This window comes from Phacochoerus africanus, chromosome 8, assembly GCF_016906955.1.
Source record: "Phacochoerus africanus isolate WHEZ1 chromosome 8, ROS_Pafr_v1, whole genome shotgun sequence".
Classification (NCBI taxonomy): domain Eukaryota; kingdom Metazoa; phylum Chordata; class Mammalia; order Artiodactyla; family Suidae; genus Phacochoerus; species Phacochoerus africanus.
This window is the reverse complement of record NC_062551.1, coordinates 125,674,240-125,701,967: the sequence shown is the minus strand read 5'-3', so window position 1 is coordinate 125,701,967 and position 27,728 is coordinate 125,674,240. Positions and strand designations below refer to the sequence as shown.

The window sequence follows — 27,728 nt, the reverse complement described above, 5'->3', positions numbered from 1 at the left end:
AATGTATCATATATCACAGTAGATTACTCAGTTATAGCTTTGTGGGTATTTGAGTTGTTTCTGCTTTTTGGCTACCATAAATAATTCTATGAATATCTTTGTACAAGTTTTTGTGTAGATATATGTTCATTTCTCTTGGCTATATCTAGGAGTAGAATTGCTAGGTCATATGATAATTCTTTAACATTTTGAGAAATTGATGAACTGTTTTCCAAAGCAGGCTGAAAGATTTTACAATCACCAGCAGGGTGTAAGTGTTCCAACCTTCCTATATCCTCATCGACAATTGTTATCTCTGTCTTTTTTATTACAGTTATTCTGGTGGGTATGAAGTGGCAATCCCCCAATGATAGGAGGCAATTATTAGGTAATCTCCTAATAATAACTGAAAATGCCCATTTTTGTTTGAGTTGTATTTTTATTGTTAAATAGCAAGTGATCTTTATATACTCTAGATATAAGACCATCATCAAATACATGATTTGCAAATATTTTCACCTGTTCAGTGAGTTACCTTTTCACTTTATCATGGTGTACTTTCAAGCACGAAAGATTTTTCTTTTAATTTTGATGAAGTCCAATTTATCTATTTTCTTTTGTCGTGTGTAAGTTTGCTATCATATCTAAAAAGTCACTACTTAACCCAAGCTCACACGGTTTAGCTTTTACACTGAGGTCTGTGATACATTTTGAATTAATTTTTGTGTATAGTGTGAGTTGCAGTTATAACTTCATCATTTTTCATATGGCTATCCAGTTGTCACAGCATCATTTATTGAAAAGACTATCATTTCCCCACATCCCCACCCCACTGAATTTTTCTTGACACTCTTTTCAAAAATCAATTGACTATGATTATTTATTCTAGAATTCTCAATTATATTCCATTGATTTCTATGTCGATCCTTATGCCAATACCACATTATCTTGATTACTGTAGCTTTGGAGTAAGTTTTGAAATTAGGAAGTTTGCATCCTCTAAATTTGTTCTTCTTTTTCAAGAATGTCTTGGGTGTTTTTGGTCACTTGCAGTTCATCAATTTTTATCCTTTAAATACCATCTTGTAAACAGATAATTCCCAAATTCTATTTCCCAAATCTTTTTCTGAAACTGTGTCTCCTATTGAAGCTATGTCCCACAGCTATGTCAAAATGTCCAAATTATACAGAAAATTCATCCCTACAACACCCACCATCCCATTTCTTGTTCTGTTAGTTTCATTTAATTACTACATATGTCCCCATAATTCACCCCATTGCTCATAGAGTAAAACTGACAGTCAGTCTTCACTCCTTACTCTTCTTTACTCTCATAGTCAATCCATCAGCAAGTCGCATCTGTCCTTCCTCCAAACCCTACTGCAAATCTATTCACTTGTCCCCATATCCACTTTTAAAACCTTAATTCAGGAGTTCCCACTGTGGTGAAATGGGTGAAGAATCCAGCTGCTATGGCTCCGGTTGCTGTGGAGGTGCAGGTTCCATCCGAGGCCTGGAGCAGTGGATTAAAGGATCTAGTATTTCTGCAGCTGTGACATAGGTTGCACCTGCAGCTCAGATTCACTCCTTGGCTCAGGAACTTCCATATGCCAAGGGTGCAGCCATAAAAACAAAACAAAACAAAACAAAACAAAACAAAACAAAACACTCCTTAATCCAGTCATCCTAATTGTTGCCTAGATTACTAATTGGTGTCTCTGATTTTTTCCCCAAAGATCTATTTTCTACACAAGAAACAAAGTGATTATTTAATACCTGAAAGCAGATTATTTTCGGCCCCTTCTTTAAAGTTTTCACTGATGTACATTACACTTAAATGAAATCTCAAACCTTTCCCATGGCATATAAGCCCTTGCATGATTTGAGTCCATGTACTTTCTCCTGTCTTATCTTTTGATGTTGCCCCTTGCTCACAGGTTCTGGGGAATACCAGCTTTCTTTTTGGTTCCCTCATCCTGGTTTGAGGTCCTTGCACATGCTGTCTCCTCTGATTAAAATTCTCCTCCTCACTGCAACTTCCTACTATTCCAGGGGTAGTTCCTTTGACCTATTTTCTCTTATTAGCTTCAGTATCTTCTCCTCAGACTACTTGTCTTTGATGACTATATATCTAAATTACATCTTTCTCATGTCCTCTTTCACTGCACACAGTTGTTTCTTTCAACACATTTATTACATTTTATAAGTATTCATTGTTTATATGCTTGGTAATTGTGTCTCACTAAATTGTAAGATCCATGCAGGTAGGAACATTGTCTGTTCTTTCTACTACAGCAAACTTTTCGAGAGTAGATGGAACAATTTGCATGAGGATCTCAAAGGACTCTGAGTTAAAAAAAAAAAAAGAAGAAGAAAAAAAAGCCCCTTATAGCAACCTCTTCTCTGAGACACAGAGATAAAGGAGTATTGTGGAACTGGAGTAGGTACAAGGACATGGAGGATAGCAAGGACCTCAAAGTAAAATATCCTTGAGGGAATCAAAAGTCTAGGCTGATGGCCTAGGATCAGTACAAGGTGATGGCCGAAACAGTAAGGTACTTCAGGTACAGCTGTTGGTCTTAGGAGAAAACGACTAAACCCAAAAGCATAATGAAATTAAAATATCTGCAGATGAAACAAATGACAATGAGATATCACCTCATACCTGTTAGGATGGCTTTTATCAAAAAGACAAGAGATAGCAATTGCTGGTAGGGATATGGAGAAAAGGAAATGCTATTGGTGGGAATGTAAGTATGGTGGTTTCTCAAAAATAAAAAATTGAAGTACCATATGGTCCAGCAATCCCAATTCTGGGCATATACTTAACTAAATGAGTTAAAATCCAGTATCTCCAAGGGTTATCTGTACACCCATGTTCACTGCAGATTATATATAATAGCCAGGATATGGAAGCAACCTAAGTGTCTGTCAGTGGCTGAATGGATAAAGAAGATGTGAGATATATATGAAATATAAGGATGTAGATAGGTAGATAGATAGGTTGAAAGCTTACTATTTGTGACAACATAGATGGACCCTAAAAGCTTTATGTTAAGTGAGATAAGTCAGACAGGGAAGAAGAAATGCTATATGATATCATTTATATGTGGGATCTAAAAACTCTGACCTTGTAAAAACAGTGGGTAGAACAATAGTTATAAGAGGCTAGGGGATGGAGGAATTGGGGAGATGTTTAAGGGTACAAATTTTTAACTAGTAGATAGGTTCTGAAGAACTAATACATAAAATAGGGATTATAGTCAACAATATTTTATTATAAATTTCAAAGTTAGTAGGAGATTAATTGTAACTATTTTTAGCACAAAAATAAATGATAAACATGTAACACGAAAGTTATTTAGCTAATTATATATAGTGGCTAATGCTACTATAGTAATCATATTACAATATATAAATTTACCAAACCAACACACTGTATACCTTATATTCATACAATGTTATATTCAATTATATCTGAAGTAAAAATACAGTTGCAGGAAGAAGTCTCACAATGGACACTGCTGTGCACTAGATGGGCTTTAACCTTCATACTATCATTTGGACACCCCCACCCCCACCCCCACACTCAGTTTCCTGACATTTCAAGACATGCAGAGTTTCTTGGCTGTTTCTAGAACAGCACTGTCTCTTTTCTGTGTTCAAAGTAAGTTCTGGTTCAAATAGTATAAGTGTGGCTTCTTAAAGCTGTCAGTGTCGCCACTTTAAATCATAGGTGTAACAGAATCGTCTCTTCTCTCTTTGAGTCTCACTGAACCCCATGCATTGAGGATCTACCAGAATTCTGTGTTCCTGGGGCAATTTAAATAAAGATAAATTAGCAAGGAATGGCAGTAGACACACATATCACAGACATCTCCTCTGCCCCCTGCATAAGCTCCACTGCCCCATTTTTAACAAAACACCAACTCAAAGATAAAATTACTAAGGCCTTTAACACAGCAACAGCAGACCATTAAACTAAGCTCAGGGCCTTGTGAATGTGGAGTGTGTGCAAATGCACAGTAGTGCTACACCTATGAAGCTGGACCTGATCATCAGCATGTAACTGGCACTTATCAGGACTGGATGAGATCCCCCTGAGAGTACAGATTAAAAGAACAAATGGTCCTGGCCATAAGCACTGTGTTGGTTCAACATTTAGAGGTTGATCAGAGGAGAAATAGCCCACAAAGACTGAGAAAGCAGGCAGGAAAGTAGGAGGACATGATTTGAAGAACTATCACGTCATGATGCTCTAATTGCATTTTCTGGGACTCTTGTTCAGTGACAGACTAAATAGAATTACACTGAGGGTGTCGGGTTCATTACGAAGATCCTGGTATAACTAACAGTACTGTGGGTGGGTGGGCAGAAGTGAGTCATTCAGTTGTAGTGGCCTTGGATATTAGTGCTCTCATAGGGAAGTTCGATTAAAAAAAAAGAGAGAGAGAAACATGTGTGTGTTTTTCCCCCTCCTTTTTTTTTTTTTGTCTTTTTTTAAGGCTGCACCTGAGGCATATGGAAGTTCCTAGGCTAGGGGTCAAATTGGAGCTGCACCTGCCAGCCTACACCACAGCCAGAGCAATGCAAGATCCAAGCCACGGCATCTGCGATCTATACCGCAACTTGTGGCAACACCAGATCATTTAACCCACTGAGCAAGGCACAGGGATCAAACAATGATATCCCCATGGATACCAGTCAGATTCCTAACCTGCTGAGCCTCAACAGGAACTTCAGAAATTTTTTTTAATTTAATTAATTAATTAATTAATTATTTTAGGGCTGCACCCATGGAATATGGAAGTTCCCAGGCTAGGGATCAAATTGGAGCTGTAGCTGCCAGTCTAGCCACAGCCACAGCAATGTGGGACCTGGGCCAAGAGAAATTTTTTTTATTAATGTATAATTAATTTACAGTGTTGTGTTGTAAATTAATTATACACACACGATTGATGTATATATATACACACACAGGTATATAATTTTCTGATTTGTTTTAGGTTCTAAGATATTGAATATTCTTATACAGTAAAGCTTTGTTGCTTCTCTATTTTATATATAGTGATGTATCTGTTACTCTCATATTCCTAATTTAGCCCTCCTCCCACATTTCCTCTTTGGTAACCAAAAGTTTGTTTCCTATGTCTCTAAGTCAGTTTCTGTTTTGCAAATAGATTAATTTGTATTATTTTTTAGATTCCACATATAAGTGATATCATTAACTTTGGTTAGTATGGGTAATCTTGAGTCCAACCATGTTGTTGCAAATGACATTACTTTACCCTTTTTTTATGGTTGAATAAATACCACATTTTCTTTATCCATTCATCTGTTGATGGACACAAGTTGCTTGTGTCCCTGTTTTGGCTACTGTGAATAGTGTTGCTATGAATACTGAGGTGCATGTTATCTTTTCAATTTTCATCTTTTCCAGATATATGCCCAGGAGTGAGATTGCTGCATCACATGGTGGATCTATTTTTAGCTTTTTTAAGGACACTCTATTCTGTTCTCCATAGTGTCTGCATCAATTCCTATTCCCATCAGCAGTGTAGGAGGGTTCTCCCTTTTCAATACTCTCTCCAGCATTTGTAGACTTTTTGATGATGGTCATTCTGACAGGTGTGAGGTGACACCTCATTGTGGTTTTGATATGAATTGAGAATAAGTTCAAAACAGACTTTCGATTCACAGAGACATTCTTAGGAAAGTATAGGCTAGGTGCCTACATGTATGCCCAGAAGTTTTGAGGGCTAAGTCTGCTAGATCTGAGATAGGACATATATGTGTCTTTTTTCCCTAAGGAAAGACAAACAAAACAGAACATGGCAGCAGATGGCAGCTGCTTTCAGCAGAATCCCCATCAAGTGGACTATTCCTAGCATGTATTTTGGGATCCATACCAATTTCTCAACTGACCCCAAAAGAAGAGTTACATTAGTCCTAGAATACCATCTTGGCTTTTTTTTTCCATAACTGGATTTGTTATCCTGCACCAAGTCGGGCAATCGTGAAGAAACAGGGCGTTTGCAGCCCCGCACCTGGAAGGGGCTCTCTTGTTCTTCTGCAGTGGCTTGGCCTGGTCAATCTTTACCATCAGCCAAAGCCTGGGAATGTGCACTGTGTCATTTTCCCAGGACTTGGGAGAGCAGTGCTGGAAGAAGGGAGGTGTCAGCCAGGGGCTGGGAGGCCCATCACAGGGTGGTGACCATGGCACGGGTGAAGCTGGAGATCCTGGTGATGTCCAAGTGGGCAATAGTGGAAGAGGTGGCTTGTTCAGAAATTGCCAAGAAAGTGCCTCTTCAGGCTGCCACGAGAGATGGAAAGCCAGTCTTTCCTGGCCTCAGACGGTGAGTTGCTTTGGCTCTCTTATCTTAAAAATAGCATTACTGGCATATACCTTCTATGTCATAAAATGATCCTATGATTTTTAGTAAATGTAGTTATGTGACCATCACCAAAGTCCAATTTGGAACATTTCCATCATTGTGTAATTTTCCCTCAGTGATTCTTTCCAGTCAATTCCCACTTTCATCCCCAACCCCTAGCAACTTTTGATCTGCTTTCTGCTTCTGAAGATTCACTTTCTCTGATAAACTGAAACTTACAATATATAGCTTCTTTCACCTAGCATATTTTTGAGGTTCATGCATATTGTTACAGTGAAAGTAATTCTTTTTCAATGCTGAAAAGTAAGTATCCCATTGTATGAAGATATCACATTTTGTTTAGCCATTCATCAGTTGATGGACATTTTTGAATTGTTCCATTTTGGGATTATTATGAATCATGCTGGGAACATTCTTATAGAGGTCTTTATGTGGATGTTGAACACAGATCTCTTTTTAGTAGATTTAAAAGAAAATGTTTGATCAAGAAACCAGCCTATTGAAAACTAAAATTAAAATTGGTGAAGAAAAAATATTAACAAAAAGAAATTGGTGAAGGAAGTTCTAATTAATGTTCTTATTAACTGGGAATAAACCATTTGTGCTAACAAAACAGAGATAAAGGGCATAATAAGATTTGTCCTGATGATATCAGGCAGGTAACAGAGATAATGATCTAAAGCTGAGAAGAACTGAAGAAATAGTTAAATTCTAGTTAAATTCTGTGGTTCATTCAGATATGGGTTATTCTACCTATTTTGAGCTAATTTATACCCACATTCCCTCTATTTACACTCCAGTTTCAGAATGGCAAAATTGGGATGCTAGATTAACTTTTATTTTAGAAAAGTCAGACACTTTGTCTGGGGAGCTATCTGGTAAAATTAAACTAGAAAATAACCAGAACTCCTAGTAGAAATGGCTGGCTCCTGAGCTGGGACAGATACCATAAATGAGCCTGGATCATCTTGTTGGGCCAAAAAGTAAAGGACTCAAAGACTACTCCAGCATGTCAGGGACACAGGAACCAAGATAAGTCGGTTGTGGGCAATTTTACCATAAAAATAAGTGATAATAGGAATGTACTATACTATAAAATAAAATAGAGTCCATGCTAATTTAAGTAAATGAATAAATAATTAATGGAGAAAGGAAAGCTCTACCTAACAGTAGATCACTAATAAGTACAGAAAGAAGAATAGAATTTTTTTTTTTTAAATCACCATTCGGCTTTCACCATAATAATACTAGATTGAGGTAAGAATCATTAATCTATACTAAAACTGGCAGGTAAAGATATGGTAAAGAAAAAGACATTTGCATAGTTTCAAAATATTTCCTCATAAAACACCTATAAACTGCTCATTACTTTATTAAATACAAGTTAACTTCAGAATGAAGAAAGCTGTAAAACACACCTTAACCAAGTAATAAAAGTTACCACCATGGGGAACAGGACAAACTGACATCATGTGCTTTCTGATGGGAGGCCCTGAGAAGTACACAGCATTATTTCTGAAGTATTCCTACCAAAAATGAACAAATCTTGAAGGAAAACTGGACAAACTCAAACTGTGGGGTTTTCTACAAAGTAACTGTCTTATACTTAGAGGCTACTAATTCTATTTAAAACAAAACAAAACATAACAAAAACCCAAAAACTAGTCCACACTTTATTTAGATTTCTTTAGTTTTTTAGCTAATGTCCTTTTCCTGTGCCAGGATCCCATGCAGTTGGTATGCATTCTTTATGCTAAGCATTACCATATTAAGTTATTCATTTGGGAGAACCAGTATATATTCTGTATTTAATTATAAAAATTCATGTTGTTTTTGAAATTTAAATGCCCCTCAAAAATCCTCCTAAAAGCCTCAATTTGCTTTTGTTTTTGTTTTTTTTTAATTAATTAATTAATTTATTTTTGTCTTTTTGCTACTTCTTGGGCCGCTCCCGCGGCATATGGAGGTTCTCAGGCTAGGGGTCGAATCGAAGCTGTAGCTGCTGGCCTATGCCAGAGCCACAGCAACGCAGGATCCGAGCTGCATCAGCGACCTACACCACAGCTCACGGCAACGCTGGATCGATCGTTAACCCACTGAGCAAGGGCAGGGACCGAACCAGCAACCTCATGGTTCCTAGTCGGATTCGTTAACCACTGCGCCATGACGGGAACTCAATTTGTTTTTTTTTTAAAAAACTTCAGTGTTAAAGCTATGTGCAGAAATATAAAGTACATTGTGACTGTGGATTAACAGTTGCATGGTTAAGATTTATTGTGCCTGTATGTTATAATAACTTCTTATTTAAAGGCAAGTACAAATATGTGGCATGATGACACAACTCAGTTTCTTAGAAATTTGTTTAATTTATTGACTACTGCCTGTACCTTTGGTAATCCTGTGCAAAAAAAACAAGAAAAGGAATAGGCTTTGTTTGGGGGGATTCAAGTCTAATGGACTACATAAACATGCACACACTAGAGGTTATCATCACTGTCTCAATGAGAAATGAAGGCCAGGAGACTTTGAAGGTCAAGACTGTGATCACTGGAATCTGAGTAACTCAACTTCAAATCCCAACTCTGCTCTCATTTTGTAGCCTTGCTTTGGGCAAATGATTCAACTACCTTAAAATTCTGGGAAATGGGGAGGCAATTCGATACCATTAGATTGTTATACAGAAAAGTAAGATAAGGCATATGAAGCAATTAGCACAATCCTGACTTGTAACAGTAAGCCCTTATAAATAATGTTGACTGTTATAATATTTACCCATTTGAAATACAAATGATCTGGGGAATGTCTTAACCTAGTATATGGAGAATAGCAAAAATCAGGTTGTGAACCACACTTCTTTCTGATGGCCCCACTCTCAGTGGCTGCCATCCACATTTTCTCTCCTCAACTCAAGAAATCTCACTCTGAATACTATGGTATATGACCATGGTACTCACAAGTTTTAATTAAAGCACTGTGCACTCACAAACACTTTCTTCAAATTTAAAGCAAACATTGGGCCTGAAACACTGTGAAACTTGCCAAAGAATCTGAATGGCAATGATAGTAAAGGAAAACACAGACTATGTTATAAAAACAATGGTATTTGAGGAAAATAGTAGAAACAAGGTGGTTGTTCTGAGGAACAGAAGTTGAAACTGATGAATCACTTTTCTTTCTGATGTAGGATCACCACCCACAGCCAAAATACTCTCAGCAAAACCAAAGCCACTGTCCATCCTCAGTCAACGGCTGTTTCCCTTCCCAAAAAGCTCTATCCACCTCATAATCCATATCAAGTCTGCACTAAATTCAAGGTTACTAATGATCAATCCTCCTTACTACTTGCCAGTGTTTGTCCTTATACAATTTCATGCCATTTGTTGGCATGCGTCTACGATTGTTTTACTCACACAGCGGAGTGGAACTGTTGTGACCTAGATCACATGCTTTTCAAGGCCGAAGATATTTACTATCTTGGCCCTCTATGGTTTTTCTGACTTTGCCCATCTCTGAAACAGAAGATGCAACTATAACAAAATATCCCAATAGTGGGATATTTTTAAAAAATTCAGAAAGTTAGAGTGCTCACTTTCAACAGGGCCATTTTTAGAAAAATTTTTGGAGGAGGTATCCAGAGAAATAGGACTAAAAGAATAAGAATGAGGATGGGTTATGAACTACTAAGCAACAAAAAACAATGGAAATATGTGAAGCAAACAAACCAAAAAAAAAAAAGCAAGATAGAGGATAGAGTTTGCCAATTAGATTGGGCATAGATTCTCTTTAAGATAATTTGCAAAGGTCTTTCATCTTTATCATTTTTCTAATCTGCATGTATGTTTTATACAAATCACATTCCATATCCCTCTAAGAAATCTCTTAGTCATATGCCTGTTTTCCAGATAGTAACCCCACTCTAACAAAGCAAACTCACAGAAATGAATTGGGTGACAAATATTATAATCAATGACATTCTCTGAAACTTTGCCTTAAATTTAACTTTCTTAATCTTTTCTGTCCTTTGATATTTAATATTTCTTCAGCACTAAAAGAATGAGATACTGCTTATCTTCCAAAACAGTCACATGACTATGCAACACATTAATTTCTAAGGACTGTGTTGCTCTTCTCATTTGTATATGTTCCTTTTCCGTGAAGTCCTATGAGGCAAAAAAGCTAGATGGATTGGTAGGACTTCTGGTCTTAAAAGACCAAAAATTATTTTGCTTTAATCTGAAAGGATATATTACTTCAATAGGTCTAGGGGAGCTATTTTTAAAAGCTCTTGAACACTAAGTTTTCATTTAAAAAAATTTATTGCAGAAAGACAACTTATGCTTACATGTAAAAATATCTCAGGCGCAATACAAAAAGTTGTGTGATATTACCTTTTGGACAATTATTCACATAAGCTAAAATTTTATAACCTGCTTCGTGTACTTATAACCTAGGAGAAATATGAACTACAAAAAACAAAAAATGAACCAAACCAAAACAAAAAAAACACCAAAAAACAAAGGTCAAAAAACAGGTATTTGGAGTTCCCATCATGGCACAGTGGTTAACAAATCCGACTAGGAACCATGAGGTTGCGGGTTCGGTCCCTGCCCTTGCTCAGTGGGTTAACGATCCGGCGTTGCCGTGAGCTGTGGTGTAGGTTGCAGACGTGGCTCGGCTCGGATCCCGCGTTGCTGTGGCTCTGGTGTAGGCCGGTGGCTACAGCTCCTATTGGACTCCTAGCCTGGGAACCTCCATATACTGTGGGAGCGGCCCAAGAAATAGCAAAAAGACAAAAAAAAAAAAAAAAGCTACAGCAACTTAGTGTGGTACTGGACAAAGAACAGACAAGTAGATCAATAGAACATAAAAAAGAACCCAGTACATTCAACTGAACTTTGACAAAAAAAAAAAAAACCAGGTATTTGTAAGTAAGAGACAATGACATCTTATTTGAAATATATACAATCCTCAAAGTGTAAAAGAATAGGCCATAACATGTAAAACTTTAGGATGGGCCAAAAAAATAAAATAGAAAATCTAGGGGGAGAAGAGAAGGAAGAGAAAAAGAGGAGAGACAAAGCAAAAAACCCCAAACTGAGCCAATCTAGATTCAAATACTGCTCTCCTGATGTGAAGAGATGAAGAAAAGATGGACTCTTAAGGACTAAAATATTTTACTATTTCAACATTAAATTCCTCTAGAACTCTCATAATATATACATGGTTCTGGAACAAGCTTGTTACTTCTTAGCTTATTAACAATGTACACATTTGAAAATAAATAACAACATTTCAAAACAAACCCTTCAAGACTATATTTAAGCAATGATATGCAAGGAAGCAGAATTCAGGCACCATGTAACATTTAGGATATATGTTATCTTGAAGATTACAGTGTTCTCTTCCTTGCTCGTTAGTCTAAATTCTTCATTCCACACAGCTTCTGAAGTTGTTTTCTTTAGCAGTCAAGCATCTTGATGAATCAAACTCAGTTTCATTTTCTCCAGTACTACAAAAATTAAAAACAAATAAACAAATAGAAAATAATTAGCTTCACTGTTCACAAAGAAAGTTACAGTCTACAGTACTAAAAACTGCTAAGAAAGAGACAAACGTAATTTTTTAACCAAAAAAAAAAAATCAGGATACAAGTTATCAACATTTTTAGCTCCACATTTTATATCAGGTACCCTCACCATCTCAAAATAATGTGCAACAGCTAATGACAGTTGACCTAACTACCCACTCATTCTCTCAGTAAGAACAACTCTGATGATTTTGTTTGGGTGACTATACGTTGAGCCATCCACACCTCATGTGCCCTCTGATTCAATCAAATATATGCTGGCTTTATCTTGGAGGAATTAACAAAAACACCTAAGTTTGTTTTCATGAACTTCACCTCGTTATTACTCTGAGAAAAAAACATGGAGGAAAAAGAACCTTGCTGACAAACGTGTTTGTGTATGCATGTGCGCGTGCATGTGTATACAAATGTGAAAGATGCTGACATTTTAATCTAATACAATGTATAAGTGGCATTTCTAGAAAGAATATGTTAAGATTTATTTTTTTTTTTTGCCATTTCTTAGGCCGCTCCCACGGCATATGGAGGTTCCCAGGCTAGGGGTCTAATCGGAGCCGTGGCCACCGGCCTACGCCAGAGCCACAGCAACGTGGGATCCGAGATCCGAGCTGGGTCTGCGACCTCCACCACAGCTCACAGCAATGCCGGATCGTTAACCCACTGAGCAAGGCCAGGGATCGAACCCGCAACCTCATGGTTCCTAGTCGGATTCGTTAACTACTGCGCCACGACGGAAACTCCAAGATTTACTTTTAATAGAAATAAAAGGAATGTAATTTATAATTTTTTTTGGCCGCACCCACTGCACATAGAAGTTCTTGGGTTGCGGACTGAACCAGTGTGTCAGCAACACAAGCAGAGACAACACTGGATCCTTAACCCATTGTGCCACAGTGGGAACCTCTATAACTTATAATTTAAGAAGCTATTTAAATATTTTCTTAAAGGCAATATCAGAGAAAATAAACTTCTCAAATGGTCCTTGACACTTATATAAAATCATATACATTTACTTGGTGCCTACCATGTACCAGGAACATTTCAGGTGAGAGACCCCAAGTTACTTTAAGACACAAACACACATCTGAAATTTGGGCAGATGGTTGGGGAACTCATTCCAGGCAAAGAGCAAAGGTGTACTGCTTGGGTAATGGAAGTCGGGTAGTGGAGATAATGGCTATAAGACTTGTCATCAGGTAGCTCAGGGCAGCTTATCAGAGCTACAAAGAGGGTTTTTTTTAGAAGGTTGGTAGAAGATGATGAATGCTGAAAGTGCAGATTAAGGCCAAACTCTGAAAGGTCCTTATATGTTAGGAAGTCTGAATATCCTGGAAACACTGAAAAATCTCATCAATGTATCCATACTTGTATATATGTACATATGTGAGAAAAATGCTGTGTCTGTGCCTGTGGTGGGAAAAACTTGTCATATGTAGTAAAGCCAGTTCCAAATATTCAACTCCCTTCACACTTGAGGAATTTACATAAAAGTCTGATATAACAGAAGGGCTGGAAAACAATGTTTAGTTTAACAAACAATCTTACTCAAAGTAGATAATGAAGCAAATGGGCAAATCTTACCATTGGATTACATTCAAGAGTCTGAAACCTTTCCTAAGAGAAGATAAGGAAATTCAATTTGTACAAATGAAAAATAAACTGCAGGGAATTTTAGATGAAGTTACAGGGCGTTCTGCTGACTCTTGCTATTACAATAACTAATCTTAAGACCTTAAAACATTTGCAATGTAGCAAGTGCCTATATTATATTTTAAAACATCGTGAGTTTTAATGCAGTTGTGCAGCAGTACTGGTTGCAGTGCAAAAGAGCAAATGCAGTCAAAAAAAATTTGAGACTGGTTTGGTCAATGTGCAAAGTAAGTGTTATTCCATATTTATCACATTACCTGGGATTAATGACTCCTTTTATGTCATACGCTATTGGCTGAGTTTTTTTTTTTTTTCCTTTGATGCTCAGATGAAAGATTAAGGAGAAAAAATTAGAAGACTATCTTTTAAATTTACAAGTCTATTTTTAAAAACTCCCCACTTACCACAAAATTTACTTACATCTAATAAACTAAGCCATAGATGTATATTGAAAAAAAAAAACATTATTTAGAAACTACTGTCTATTTCTACAACCCAGGGTTTGAGTTTGAATTTGAACTTTTTCACCCATTAACTCTGAGACCTTGGACAAGTTATTTAAGCTATCTAAACCTCAGCTTTCTCATCTATAAAGCAAGCCTGGTGATACACCTACTTCACAGGTGTGCAGATTAAAGGAGATGCTTCAGAGAAAATATTTTACATAATTCCTGGCTCATTTAAATGTTCAACAGGCTGTTATAATTGCTACCATTGTGGTTTCTTTGTTGTTGTTCTACTTATTCCTCCCAGGATAACTCAAATACATTGGGAATATATGTAGGGCACAAAATCATACAAAATAATTTTGCACAATACACTGGTGTTGTATGTTATTTACTTAAGCCACTGGTCTGGGAATCAGATGATTCTTTAGAAATATTTATTATATACTTATTTTTTAATAAAAATATATTTATTTTTTATATAAAAAAACACTTGGTTTTAGAGCAGAAGAGTTTTTACTTGGCCTCAGAATTCAATATTTTTTGTTTTGCTCAATGAAATATTTTATACTGCTGTTCTTTATTCCTAATGGTATATTAGGAATATTATTAAATATTAGTAAATTAGGTCCATATAATGTAAACCCAAAATGATGCTCTACTGTCTTCTCCTTAGGGCATCTTTTGCATCTGTGCCTTCTCAAAGTAGATGAGAGAGCAGAGCAATTACAGTGGAAACATCCTACACTGGGTTTAAGTGCTAAGGTCAGAACATAAAGGTAAAACAGGAATACAAGTAAATAAAATTACTCAAGAAAAGCCCTTCAGATGGCAACACATTAGTGTCATTTCTCAAAGAGTCCAAAATAGGAAGCTTTTTCCCCCTGTACTGCTGCAAAAAACCTGTCTCTTAGAGCAACAGATGGAGCAGATAGCTTGTACTTAGAGACCATGTTGTAAAAAAAAAACAAAACCTTTCAATATTGGCATCACATTCAGCATGGTAAAATGTCATGTTATGGGAGGCACTTGGGATCTGAAACACTTCTGACGGAGTCCCTGACATATTTATTAGAAGATACATGCTCTTCAGGGGGCATGTCAGACATAATAAACACACTCTTTTCCTCCTTTGTTTTTTTTTTTTTTTTTAAATCCTGAGTGTAACAGTGTGTGTATATAGATGGATTCTCTTCAGTTAAGAGGCCTAAGATGGGACTGCATATTCATGTGACCCTTTGCCTGGACCTGTGTTCTCCCTCTTTAAACACAAGAGGGGTTAAGTAAGGATTCCTGCCAAATGGATGACAGTGATATGTTCTTAGTATCTTGAGCTGGAACTTAGGTAAAAATTTGTGAATCAAATCTGTTCTTACTTTTTTACATTCAGTGTGCAAAAAATACATCTCTCACCCTAATGTATAAAGATGCATTTAATTAGATTTAATATGTATTAAGATTAATGGAAGCCTTAAGCAACCCAAACTAAGTGAGCTCTACCTTTCTGTGCAGACAAGATTAGAAAGCCCTTTAAAGATCATTTTAATCGGAAGAAGAGTTCTCATGACGCAATTTCAAAGACAATAACCCAAATGAAAGTGTTTTTCAGTGGAAAATTTGTGCCAGTAATAGTTGTGTGTTTCTAGGCAACAAATATTGCAGTGTTTAATCTCTACCTTCCTGGCAAATGGCATGATCATAATAAAATAAGCCTTTTCAGCATTTCAACATAATAGTTGTACCTGGCAATTTTTCACTCATTTTTAAGGATATGATTTCTTTTACGTAAAAACAACTATGATTTTTGATAACATGTATCTGTTTACCTCTATTTTAAAAAAACTGGGTTCCTTAATCCAGAGTGATTAATAGGAATGCACCAAAATTGGCATATTAATTAGCAATGTGTATCCCTATAATAAATACTATGAGTGACAAAAACCAGATATTGATCATCAGAATCTGAATGAGCATGTGATTTATTAGTATTAATACTTAGGGATGTGAGTTTCAAAAAGAAAATAATCTGGAGTTCCCGTCGTGGCGCAGTGGTCAATGAATCCGACTAGGAACCATGAGGTTGCGGGTTCGGTCCCTGCCCTTGCTCAGTGGGTTAACAATCCGGTGTTGCCGTGAGCTGTGGGGTAGGTTGCAGACGCGACTCCGATCTCGGATCCCGCGTTGCTGTGGCTCTGGCGTAGGCTGGAGGCTACAGCTCTGATTAGACCCCTAGCCTGGGAACCTCCATATGCCATGGGAGCGGCCCTAGAAATGGCAAAAAGACAAAAAAAAAAAAAAGAAGAAAATAATCTTCCTCAGAGATTAATTAAGAAACATCTGTGCTTCTCTAATTATATAATTTGAAAAGACTTATGTGAAGTTATGACCTTCTTTAGTACCTCTGGTACCCTTCAATGCCTAAGTTAAGTTCCAATTAAACTTATTATTTTTATGTTGCTCATATTCATACTATTTCAATTGTACAACTGTGTAAGTACAGGTGACATATTTTTAAAAACCTAAAAAAAATAGCATGGCCATTTTCAAGTTAACTTCTTAGGATGAAGAATACAGGATTCTTATGAATCCACTATGTTGAACACCTGAAACTTATATAAATTATAAAACAACTATACCTTATTAAAAATAAAAAGGATATGGGATTCTGATAAAAAAAGACCTGGGCTTTCTAAACTAGAAAAAAATCTAGCTTATCAGTGGCTGGATATGGGGTCAAAAATTTGGGTTCATGTGTTGGTTCTGTACCTTGTTAGACACATGAAGTTGGCTAGGTCATTATACCTCTCTGGGCTTTTTTTCCCTATAGCTATAAAATAATCTGTGTGCTATATGCTGATCCATATCTACCATCAGCTACCCGAGTGATGGCAAGTCATGTAGCAGCTGAGTCAGAGTTTGCTCTCCTGAGAAGTGATTAGTTATGATTAATAACATGAGAAGCGGAACTTAAGTTGGCATTTGTAATAAAATATGACTTATATTGGTGTTTAGAGAGAAGAAACATTTTTTGTTAAGTGAGAAAAAGTATAAGCTATCATTTACTGGAAAAAAAAATTCCCTTATGTTCCTTAGCTATTTATTAAGTGTTTAAAGGCATCATACTACTAGGGTCAATGACAGACATCCCTGCCTTTAAGAACTGTGCATTTTAGAGTTATTAGGTAAGTATCCAAGTATCTAGAATAGAAAACAAAATGGAAGTGCATTGATAATAAAAGTACAAAGTACTATTAATATCCAGAGGAAGATGAATCAGAGTGGCATTAAGAATAGCTCTTAGGAGGATAGGTTCAATTTTGGCAATAGGACTTTACTGAAGATTCATTACTAAGAAGATGGATAGTCCGGGCTGAAGAAGTGGAACAGCAAAGTAGCCAGAGAAATGGAAGAGAACAACAATATTGAAAGAGAGTATCAGGAGGACAGCTGAGAAAAAAGTTTAGAACACAACATTCTGGAAGGCCTTGAGTTGCTAGAGATTGGACATCACTTTTAGGCAATGAGGAAATATTTTTTCACATTTAAATTAAAATAAGAAAACAAAAGAAAACATTATTTTATGGAAATGTATTTGGTTGGAATATTTAGCAAAATAAAGACAAGGATGTTGAGGGATGAAAAAGACTAAAACAGAGCACAGTTATGAAGGGTTTTATTTATCTAGGGTACCTTAAACTGAAAAAAAATTCGGTTAAAATGTCAGTAGTGGGAAAATGGTTAAAGAAACTCACAATGCTTGGTGATATTCCAGATGCTGAATAAGGGAGAGGTCAACATAGACAAACTTTGAGTCTGGGTGATTAGTAAAACTATTATTAACTGAATGTGTAAAGTTAGAAGGAGTAGTGTGTGAGGATGTGGGGGAGGAAAGCAGCCTAATTTTTCTGTTTGCTAACCGCTTCCATCATCATTCTCTTTATGAAAGTCAAAACTAAAATAGGTTTTAAATCTGGGGTTTATCATCAAGACTAATGTAAACTCTTCCCTCAAACATCTGTAGGAAAGAGGTTGCTAAGAGTAAGTGCAGAGATGGACCTTTTCTGTGTGTGGGATGTATTGCTTTTCTCAGTTTCTAATCTCCTTTCCTAGCACATTACCATTTACCAAAACCCAACAAGTGTCCCAGCCTTACTTGTCAAGACCTCTGCCACACTCGAGATCATTCTCAAGTTTATAGTCATCACTGACTCAAAGGACAAATATACCTGTGCTGATGCTTTACAATTTAGTCATTACTAAGAACATTTCAGTGGGGGTGTTTTAGAGTTACATCAAACACCTTCACATCAGAAGTCTGGTGAGGTGTCAAGAAGGAGAAAAATCAGAAAAGATGTCATTGGCAGGAAAGAGACGTGGTTCTGCAAGGATTCTAGGGTAGTTCAGGGAAGAGCTGAGATTAAATGCACTGTCCTCAGAGATCTTACCTGGGCGAACTTATGAATCTGTTCTACCACCGCAGCAAACAGAGCATGGACACTTTCATCAATCAGACTCTGCATGTAATGGACTGCCTCTTCATCGGACAGGTCTAGACGAAATTTATCCTGAACCTACAAGGTCACAGTCTATTAAGTCTTTTGAATGAAGAAAAACAGACATATTTTGAAGAGGCAAAAACAAACAGATAGACATATTAATATATCATGAGCTATCTCTATGCCAAAGAAATGATTCATAACCTATAAGGTGTTTTGAATACTATTTCTTTTTGTCTTTTTGCTATTTCTTTGGGCCGCTCCCGCGGTATCTGGAGGTTCCCAGTCTAGGGGTCTAATCGGAGCTGCAGCCACTGGCCTACGCCAGAGCCACAGCAACGCCAGAGCCACAGCAACGCGGGATCCAAGCCGCGTCTGCAACCTACACCACAGCTCATGGCAACGCCGGATCGTTAACCCACTGAGCAAGGGCAGGGACCGAACCCGCAACCTCATGGTTCCTAGTCGGATTCGTTAACCACTGCGCCACGACGGGAACTCCTTGAATACTATTTCTTGAATAAGGAACTTTTTTTTTTTTGCTACATGCTCTTTATATCACCCTATTTTGGCTGTAAATATTTTTCAGAAAAAAAAAAACTAACAAAGTGAATAGAAAATATAATTCTGTTAGACCTAGCATATTTAAAAAAGATGAAAATTGTTCTTTTAACTCAAAGATGTGCTTTATTTTTTTGCATTTCAAAGTTAGAACATTATATAAGATTTATATAAGATTTGAATTGTGACATAATACTTACTAAGAATCTCTTCCACTTTATGAAGTGAATATAGCAAGGTGAGCCTATATTAATATTTTCTCTCACCTTCTCTGCCTATCTATGAATAGGACCTAGGTCAATCACTGGCAAAATAACCTAAACTACATTTTCTAAAACGTCCCCTTTCCAATAGAAGTTCCCTGTACTTTGCAAAGAACTATTTCAATTGTCTTATAATTTCCAAAGTCAGAGAAAATTTTCATTACCTCATATTAAAAAATACAGTTGATTCTAAATTTCAATAAGTACTAGAAAAATCAGTAGAGGCATGTATCAGAATAGTCCCCTAAAACACAGAAGCCAATGTTACTGAATGACTACTTTGTGCAAAACACTGTGCAGAGCACGTTATATGCAGTATTTCACTCAACTCTCAGATGGCTCTGAGGTAGACAATATCTCTATCTATAAGATGCAGAAACTGAGACACTGAGAATTTATGAAGCTAACCCAGGGACCTTTAACTGATGATAAGTGGCTCGTACTTCCAGACAATCTCAAACCACCACACTAATGATTATAGTTATTCCTTTCTCCTTTTATAAATGACCCATATATACTTCTGAAAAGGCAGGCTAGGAGAAAACTGGAACTTCCAAGTAGAGGTTCACAATTAGTATTTCCTTTTTTTTTTTTCTTTTTTTCCTGGCTGTGCTCGCAGCATGTGGAAGTTCCTGGGCCAGGGATAGAACACAAGCTGCTGCAGTGACAATGCCAGACCCTTAAACCACTGAGCCACAAAAGAACTCCAGTATTTCTTTTCAAGTGTGGAGTTTATTATAAAACTAGGAAGAAGAAAGGGGAGACAGCACTACAACCCATGGCCTCACTTAATGCTCTTTTATCTTCACTCCAACAGCCCTGCAGCCTGAGGTAGAGGAGGTAAAAGAGAGGCAGATATAAAAAGTGAAGGACAATTTGGTGGAAAGACATTAAAAATACACCTGCAATCAACTCTATTTCCCATTTCTGGATCCCAGTTAAAGACATACATGTTCCTTGAGTTTAATACATTACATTATTTGACTTCTACTTAGAGAGTCATGTCTGACTATTTGGAACTAATTTTTTTTTTTAAGAATGTCAAAAAACTATAAGGCAGTAGAATTAAAAAAAAAAAACCTTTAACCTAATTTTATCAAAACTTGCATACTTATATAAATGCTTAAATTGCAAACAGAAGCTATATATTTAGCACACAAAGAAAATATTATTTTACCAAATATGAAAACCTTCTCTTTTACAACAAAGAAAGTTAACTGCATATAAAAGGTTGATTTGGTATCATATACACTGAGTTGTGTTGGGCTACTTGTTATTGTCCCCAAAGTCACCTCTGTGACTTTGACCTTTCTAGAATTTCTTCCCTGATTTCCTGGTTATCCCTACCAGCAAGCTTCAAACTCTTGTGACCTTTAACACCTCACAAGCAGGGCTGCACTCAGTCTGGAGAATGTCTCAAGAAAAAGCTACAAACTTTCAAATCTCAGCCTCTTCAGCTGCGGGTCAAAGGTAGACAGATATACTTCCTTTGAAATATGGCAAGAATTACCAAAATGTGACAGAGAGATACAAAGTGAGCAAATGTTGTTTGAAAAATGGCACCAACAAACTTGCTCAATGCAGGGTGGCTACAAACCTTCAAAATTTGAAAGAAATGCAATTATCTGTAAAACACAACAAAGTGAACAACAATGAAAGTAGTTTCAAAAAAATTTTTAAATTGCTATATGCATACTAAAATACATTATAGAAGCATTATAGTGAATTATACTATATTATCCATTATACATTACAGATTATATTATACTGAACTTTGTTATAATCATGTAAATAATTTGAATCTGTACTTCCCTTTAAGATTTCAGCCTCGAATGTGCTGCATTTTCTCTAGCTGGCTTTCATTCATGAGGCCAATGCAAAAAATTTCTAGGTAGTAAGACTTCGAAGTAGTGCCAGCAAATGTTAGTTCACAAAGTGTAAAAACCTACTTTTACTTCTTAAAAAAGCCAAAATACGAAACATAAATTTTAGCCTATTGCAACATCACTTTTCAATATTACTATTATTTACAAGACAAGTTTGAGAGTTCCTGTCGTGGCTCAGTGGTAACGAACCCAACTAGGATTCATCAGGATGTGGGTTCAATCCCTGTCCTCACTCAGTGGGTTAAGGATCCAGCATTGCCATGAGCTGTGGTATAGGCTGCAGATAGAGCTCAGCTCCTACATTGCTGTGGCTGTGGCATAGGCTGGCAGCTATAGCTGATTCGATTCGATCCCTGGCCTGGGAACTTCCACATGCCTCACGTGCAGCTCTAAAAAGAAAAAAAGAAAGAAAAAGGCAAGTTTATGTTTCAATTGGTTAAAAATAGCAGCAAGCAAAGAAATCTTTTATGGAACACTGGGGGAAAATATGGTAAAATACCTTTTGTTCCACGTTCATTCAATTGAAACTAGAATAAGCACCTAGGGAGCAATTAGTCTAAAGAAAAATGACAAATACGCATGCACTTTTTTTTCATAAAATGAGTCACTTCATGTTTTAAAAGATGATGCCATAAAGAAAGCTCAAACAATAAAATAATGACTGTCTAATAGAGAAGTAAGAGTTAAAACAAAAGATCTAAAAGAATAACAACTATACAACTTAACTGGCAGAAGAAATTGAAAGACTGACAAATATTGTTAGAACTTTCATAAATGACTTCTGAATATGAGTGAAGTCAAGGAAGAATGAATATATGACAGAGATAAATGGGTTTAAAATAAACAGCAAGGAGTTCCCATCACGGCTCAGCAGTTGGTGAATCTAACCAGCGTCCATGAGGACACGGGTTGATTCCTGTCCTTGTTCAGTGGGTTAAGGATCCGGCATTGCCATGAGCTGTGATGTAGGTCACAGACACAGCTCGGATCCTGCATTTCTGTGGCTGTGGTGTAGACAGGCGGCTTCAGCTCCGACTAGTCCCCTAGCCTGGGAACCGCGATATGCTGCAGGTGCAGCCCTAAAAAGACAAAAATAAATAAACAAATGAATAAATAAATAAAATAAAATAAACAGCAAAAAACAGATCCTAAAAACAGCAAAGCAAAAAAACCCAAAAAGCAAAAGATGAAGAAAAAAAAAAAAGACAACATTTGAAATCTGGTGCAGTTATGAATTTCAGCTAAGAAGTTTCATTAACCAATTATGTTTCTTGATAGATGACAAAAAAAACAAAACAAAAACAAACAACTAAAAAACCCACACCCAAACCTAGGGTGATAATCCATTTCCTAACTACGTGGTGGGTGCAGTGGGGGGGGGGGCAAGGGGGGGTAATTGAACTGGTACTTGCTGGATAAAGTAACAAATAAAATCCTAAAGACCAAAATTTTCTTAAACGGTTAAACAATAAAAGACCTACATTAAATAAATATCCCTCTCATTGCTTGCAAAAGACTCACACAATCAGGTAAAAACCATTAGTCTCACTCATGTTTACAATGATGTTAATATTTTTGTACCTCCAAGACATGTACTACAATGAGGGTGGTGCCCTCATAAATGGGATTAGCGCTCTTATAAGGAAGAGACCCTGCAGAGCTTCCTGGTCACTTCCACCCTATGAAGATACAACAAATCTTCTACTCATACCAGGCCCTCACCTGAACATGCTGGCACCCTGACCTAGTACTTCGAACCTCTGGAAGCATCACAAACAATCTTCTGTTGTTTATAAGCCACTAGTCTCTTGTAGTTTTTTATACTAGTTTGTTATAGCTGCCCAAAGGACTATGACAATGTTTAATCCACACAGGGAACTTTCTAATAATGTTCAGTCAATTACATCAGAACTTAGGGCTTAAGGTGCTAATTATTATTTTCAACCATCAGGGGAATTCCATGTCTGAGAGTGTTATAATTTTAGTAAGTTTATATTTCTATGAGTTAAAAGGCTACCTTGTCTTTCTTTGAAGTTCCGTATTGATAACCACACTGATATTTAAGATCATTTTACGACAGCTTTGGATAAAGTATATTACATACATTCCTCTCAATGAATCAGAGTCAGAGGTTAATTCAAATAAAAATCTTCAAATCCACTACCTTCCCTCCCATCTCTTGCTTCAATCAGGGTAAGGCAGTTTTGAATAACTGCTCATCTACGTGACTGTTTTCCTTTGTTCTTCTCTTTGCAGGTTAAGTTAAAAAGCAGGTCTCTACTCTCCTGACACAGTAAGAAACCCATGTAACCAAGGGTATGAATGGGAAGGATAAAGAATGACTGTTTTCTACATACCATTAAAATATTTTGTTTCTGATTTCTCAGCATGCTTAGGCTGAGAGTACCAGGAATCAGGTATCCTACCAGGAATATTAGAGAAGCTAAACTTTCCAGAACAAAGAGCAAGCTCTTTCTCATGATAGTAAAGTTTAGCTCTTGATATAGTGACCTATTCATGAAACTGTGGGTATGAACAAGGGAAGGGGATAAAACCTGCTGCAGAGGACTTGAAATTTGAAAGGCTGTTGTATTCTGGAATGTGGGGATAAAAAATAAGAGCCTAGGGATTGGGACAAGGGGAAATGAGTTGTTAAAACCCTAATATTTTTTACATATGACAAGTAGACGGAGAAAGATATCTGAGGGTGTATAAAATTTACCTTTTTCACAGTTTTATCTGGTTCAAGAGCAATATCTGGAATGTTTGCATCCACCATCAAGGAAAACAAGTTCAAAATAAGGTTAGAATACCTAAAGGAGAGTGGGAAGAAAATAATAGCAGTGTGTTAAGAGTTTTGCCGTTCTTCTCATATTAAGAACACTCTTAGAAGTAGTAATGCTTAGATCTTTATAATGATTACTATTATTCCTATGGACAATAAATAGAATGTGAGCCTATTCACCAGCTGTATCAATGACAATCAAGCCTCGAAAACATAAGTTATTCTAGGGTCTTGATATAATGCCATCTCTAGGTCCCCCACTAGGGAACACACTTTTGGAGTAACCACCTAATAATTACAATTTTTAGAAAGTATATCCTTTTTAGAAGGGATCAAAATGGAATTTGCTTAATACCATTAATTAGCATTTTACTAAGCAATGAAGATCTATCTTTGCTCAATAATGACAAGAATTCATTATCTTAAGACCACCTCATGGAGTTCCCAGGGAGTGCAGCAGGATTAAGGATCTAGTGTTGCCGCTGCTGTGGCTCAGTTTGATTCCTGGCCCTGAACTTCTACATGCTGTGGGTGTGGCAAAAAAAAAAAAAAAAAAAAAGACTACCTTGGTGTGTCATGGGTAAAAGAATGAAAGTGAAATACTGATTCCTCTAATTACTTATAAGTATCCCTCAGGTACACTAATCCTACCAATTTAGAAACTATAGTGACTGGTCTGTATATAAGCAACCCTAAATGAAGGAGAAAATAGCTAGTACTCTCCTCCACTGAAAATGTGCAAGACACAGTTCCCTGGTCGCTCAGCAGGTTAAGGATCTGGCATGGTCACTACTGTAGTTCAGGTCACTGCTGCAGTGTGGGTTCAATTCCTAGCCCTGGAGCTTCCACATGCCAGGGGTATGCCCCCCAAAATGTGCAAGATATCGAAATAATACCATCTTTGGAGTATGCTAGCCCCTACAGGAACTAAAGGTTTATCCTCATCAACCCTCAAACTTTTCATTTTCCTCCAAACACGGAGAAAAAATGTTAATATTCCAAATGCTCATTTCCAGAGGTAGAGCCATGTGCAGAAAGGTGAAAGTAAGTGTACACTGGGTGCAATCCACTTCCTGCTCCAGAACATTCTCCCCTTGGATGGTTATGCTGAGTGGCCCCATTTCATCATACAATGATAAAAGGAGATCCAGGTTTGAGTTTGAGGATGAATAATGAGTAAAAAAAGCTTTGGTTTTAGGCAACAAAGGCTTTTAGCTGGTCTCAGTAAGAGTCAATACACGTGCCTTGCATTTTCTTCTCTAGGGGATGGAAGTCAGGATTTAGGAGATGCAGAACCTTTATTCCAGCCGTCTACTTATCCGTAATGTAAAAAAGTACATAAAAATCATTCGATACTTGAATTGTAATGATAATGGAATTTGTAGACACAAATGACTATCCATATGAACCTCAAATTATCTATTTCATCATCATTTTTGAATTTTATATTATCTCTGAAAATCAGGGACTATAATGAAAAAAATTTTCTATCCTGATGTAATCATCTAAGCAAATGAGGCCCTAACTCCCTTTTACACTTTTTTTTTAAAGTATGATTACAGTTGGAGTTCCTGTCGTGGCACAGTGGTTAACGAATCCGACTAGGAACCATGAGGTTGCGGGTTCGATCCCTGGCCTTGCTCAGTGGGTTAAGGATCCAGTGTTGCCGTGAACTGTGGTGTAGGTTGCAGACGCGGCTTGGATCCTGCACTGCTGTGGCTCTGACGTAGGCTGGTGGCTATAGCTCCGATTCGACCCCTAACCTGGGAACCTCCATATGCCATGGGAGCGGCCCAAGAAATGGCAAAAAGAAAAAAAAAAAAGTATGATCATAGCTCAATAGCTCTAACTTAGCTCTAAAAGTTACTGATTTCCTAGTGGAAATTTATAAAATGCACATCACAGATTATTTCACTTCTACTCACATGATAATTTTATTCACTTAACTAGCACACACATACTTACTGAATACTCACTCTACACAGTTCTGGGCACTAAAGGCAGTGAATTGAACAAGCGAGATCCCTCCAAGATTACATTCTGGAGGAAGGTAGATCTCACAATAAACTGACAAAGAAGAAAAATTCTTACCTGTTTGACTGACAAAACATTTTTAAAAATAAAGAAAAAATAGGGAAATGGGTCAAAGATTGATGGGTGGGGAAGAAAAGTCATTTTAAGGAGGTATGATTTTATTCTAATTGTACTGGGTACAAAGAGAGTTTAAAGAGTGTAGTGACATACTGACATACACATTTTCTAAAAGCTCACACTGGCCATCTTTTGGGGAGTAAGAATGGAGGAAGGGAAACTATTTCACAGATGTTCAGGTGGAAAAGAAGTAATATGGACATTATTAAGCTATATTTTGGAGAGGAAGTGGATGCCACTTGCTGATGGTTTCAATGAAATGGATAACAGAGGACAGAGGAACTGAAGGTCAATAAGAATTTAGTTTACATGAGGTACTGAGGTTATTTATCAAAATTTAAAAAAATGAATGAAAGAAGAACAGGACTTTGGGCAGGGAATTAAGAATTCCACTTTAGACACATATTGAGTTTGAGATCCCTACTAGGTGCTAAGTAGGCAGTTTGATGTATCTCAGAGCTGATGGTAATAGTTTGGGGTCATCATTATTTGGATCCTGTTTAAAATCACAAGTCCGGGTAAAAATGCTTAAGGAGAGAGTTTAGAGGAGAAAGTGAGCCCTAAAGCAAAAAAAAAAAAAAAAAAGAGAAAGGGGGAATAGGACATACCAAATATAAGAAAGGTTTTTAGGAACAAAGACATGGTCAACTGCATCAAAGCTTCTAAGAAGCCAAAGTGGCAACTAAACTTGGTACAGGTTAACTGTTTATCTTAATACTATTAGTTTCAATAGCAGAGTGAAACTGGAAGCCTTACTGGAGAAGGCTGAGGGAAGAAAGGAGGCAAGTTAGTGGAGATAGTGAGGAGAACTTTTTAAAGCAGATGTACTATGATGGAGAATGAAGGAATGGGGCAGCAGTACAATATAAACAAGCCAGTAGCACTCACCTAGCTGTGACAACCAAAATCACCTCCAGACACTGTCAAATATGCTTTGGGGGGAGGCTGAGTGCAAAGCAGCCCTCGGTTTAGAACCACTGACTTAAAACCAACAATGAGAACACCATCATTATTGGATTTTGAATGGTAGCAAATAGCTGCTGCACATGAAGCAGTAAAGCAGGCAGTTCTGATTAGAGTTAGGGTTTAGCAAGTGACATTATAGGACTACATTAAAATATGTAAGATAGGGTTTAGAGGGAGAGGCAGTTAAGAGTGATTACAGTTTGGGGCTGTAAAATTCAGTGGGGGAAGGAGACAAATGAGAAATAAGGTAGATTACATATGGTGTTAGGGTGATGAAACAAGTAGGTATCAATGAAGTTTAAGGCTTGTAGGAATAGAAGAGCTATAAGGATAGAAGGTGTTGGTCATAGAGTAGAAAGCTGGGGATCAATATTCTGAAGGTGTAAAATTCCTAGTATTGAAGAGAGAGAGAGTGGCAAGGTTGGCTCTACATGAGGACAAGGCCGTGAGAGGTCAGGTCATGGCTGGACTACGCATGCAGATGTCGAAGTCACAGCAGCAGTCCTGAAGAAGACAGTGAAAGTTTTTAGTGAATGAGAATGACAGGGAACTAGGGAGTTAAT

At 37.0% G+C, this 27,728-nt stretch overlaps 1 protein-coding gene across 1 annotated transcript in view; it reads right to left on the bottom strand.

Annotated features, from left to right (window-relative positions):
* Positions 1-11,607: 11,607 nt before the first annotated feature.
* Positions 11,608-27,728, bottom strand: part of PIK3C3 (phosphatidylinositol 3-kinase catalytic subunit type 3) — a 147,594-nt gene continuing 131,473 nt past the window's right edge. Inside the window, exons 23-25 of the mRNA XM_047794159.1 lie at positions 23,986-24,076; positions 18,503-18,628; positions 11,608-11,883 (exon numbers count right to left, since the gene is read on the bottom strand). Coding sequence (XP_047650115.1) covers positions 11,869-11,883; positions 18,503-18,628; positions 23,986-24,076 — 232 coding nt within the window. The 3' untranslated portion in view covers positions 11,608-11,868. The remainder of the gene's footprint in view (positions 11,884-18,502; positions 18,629-23,985; positions 24,077-27,728) is intronic.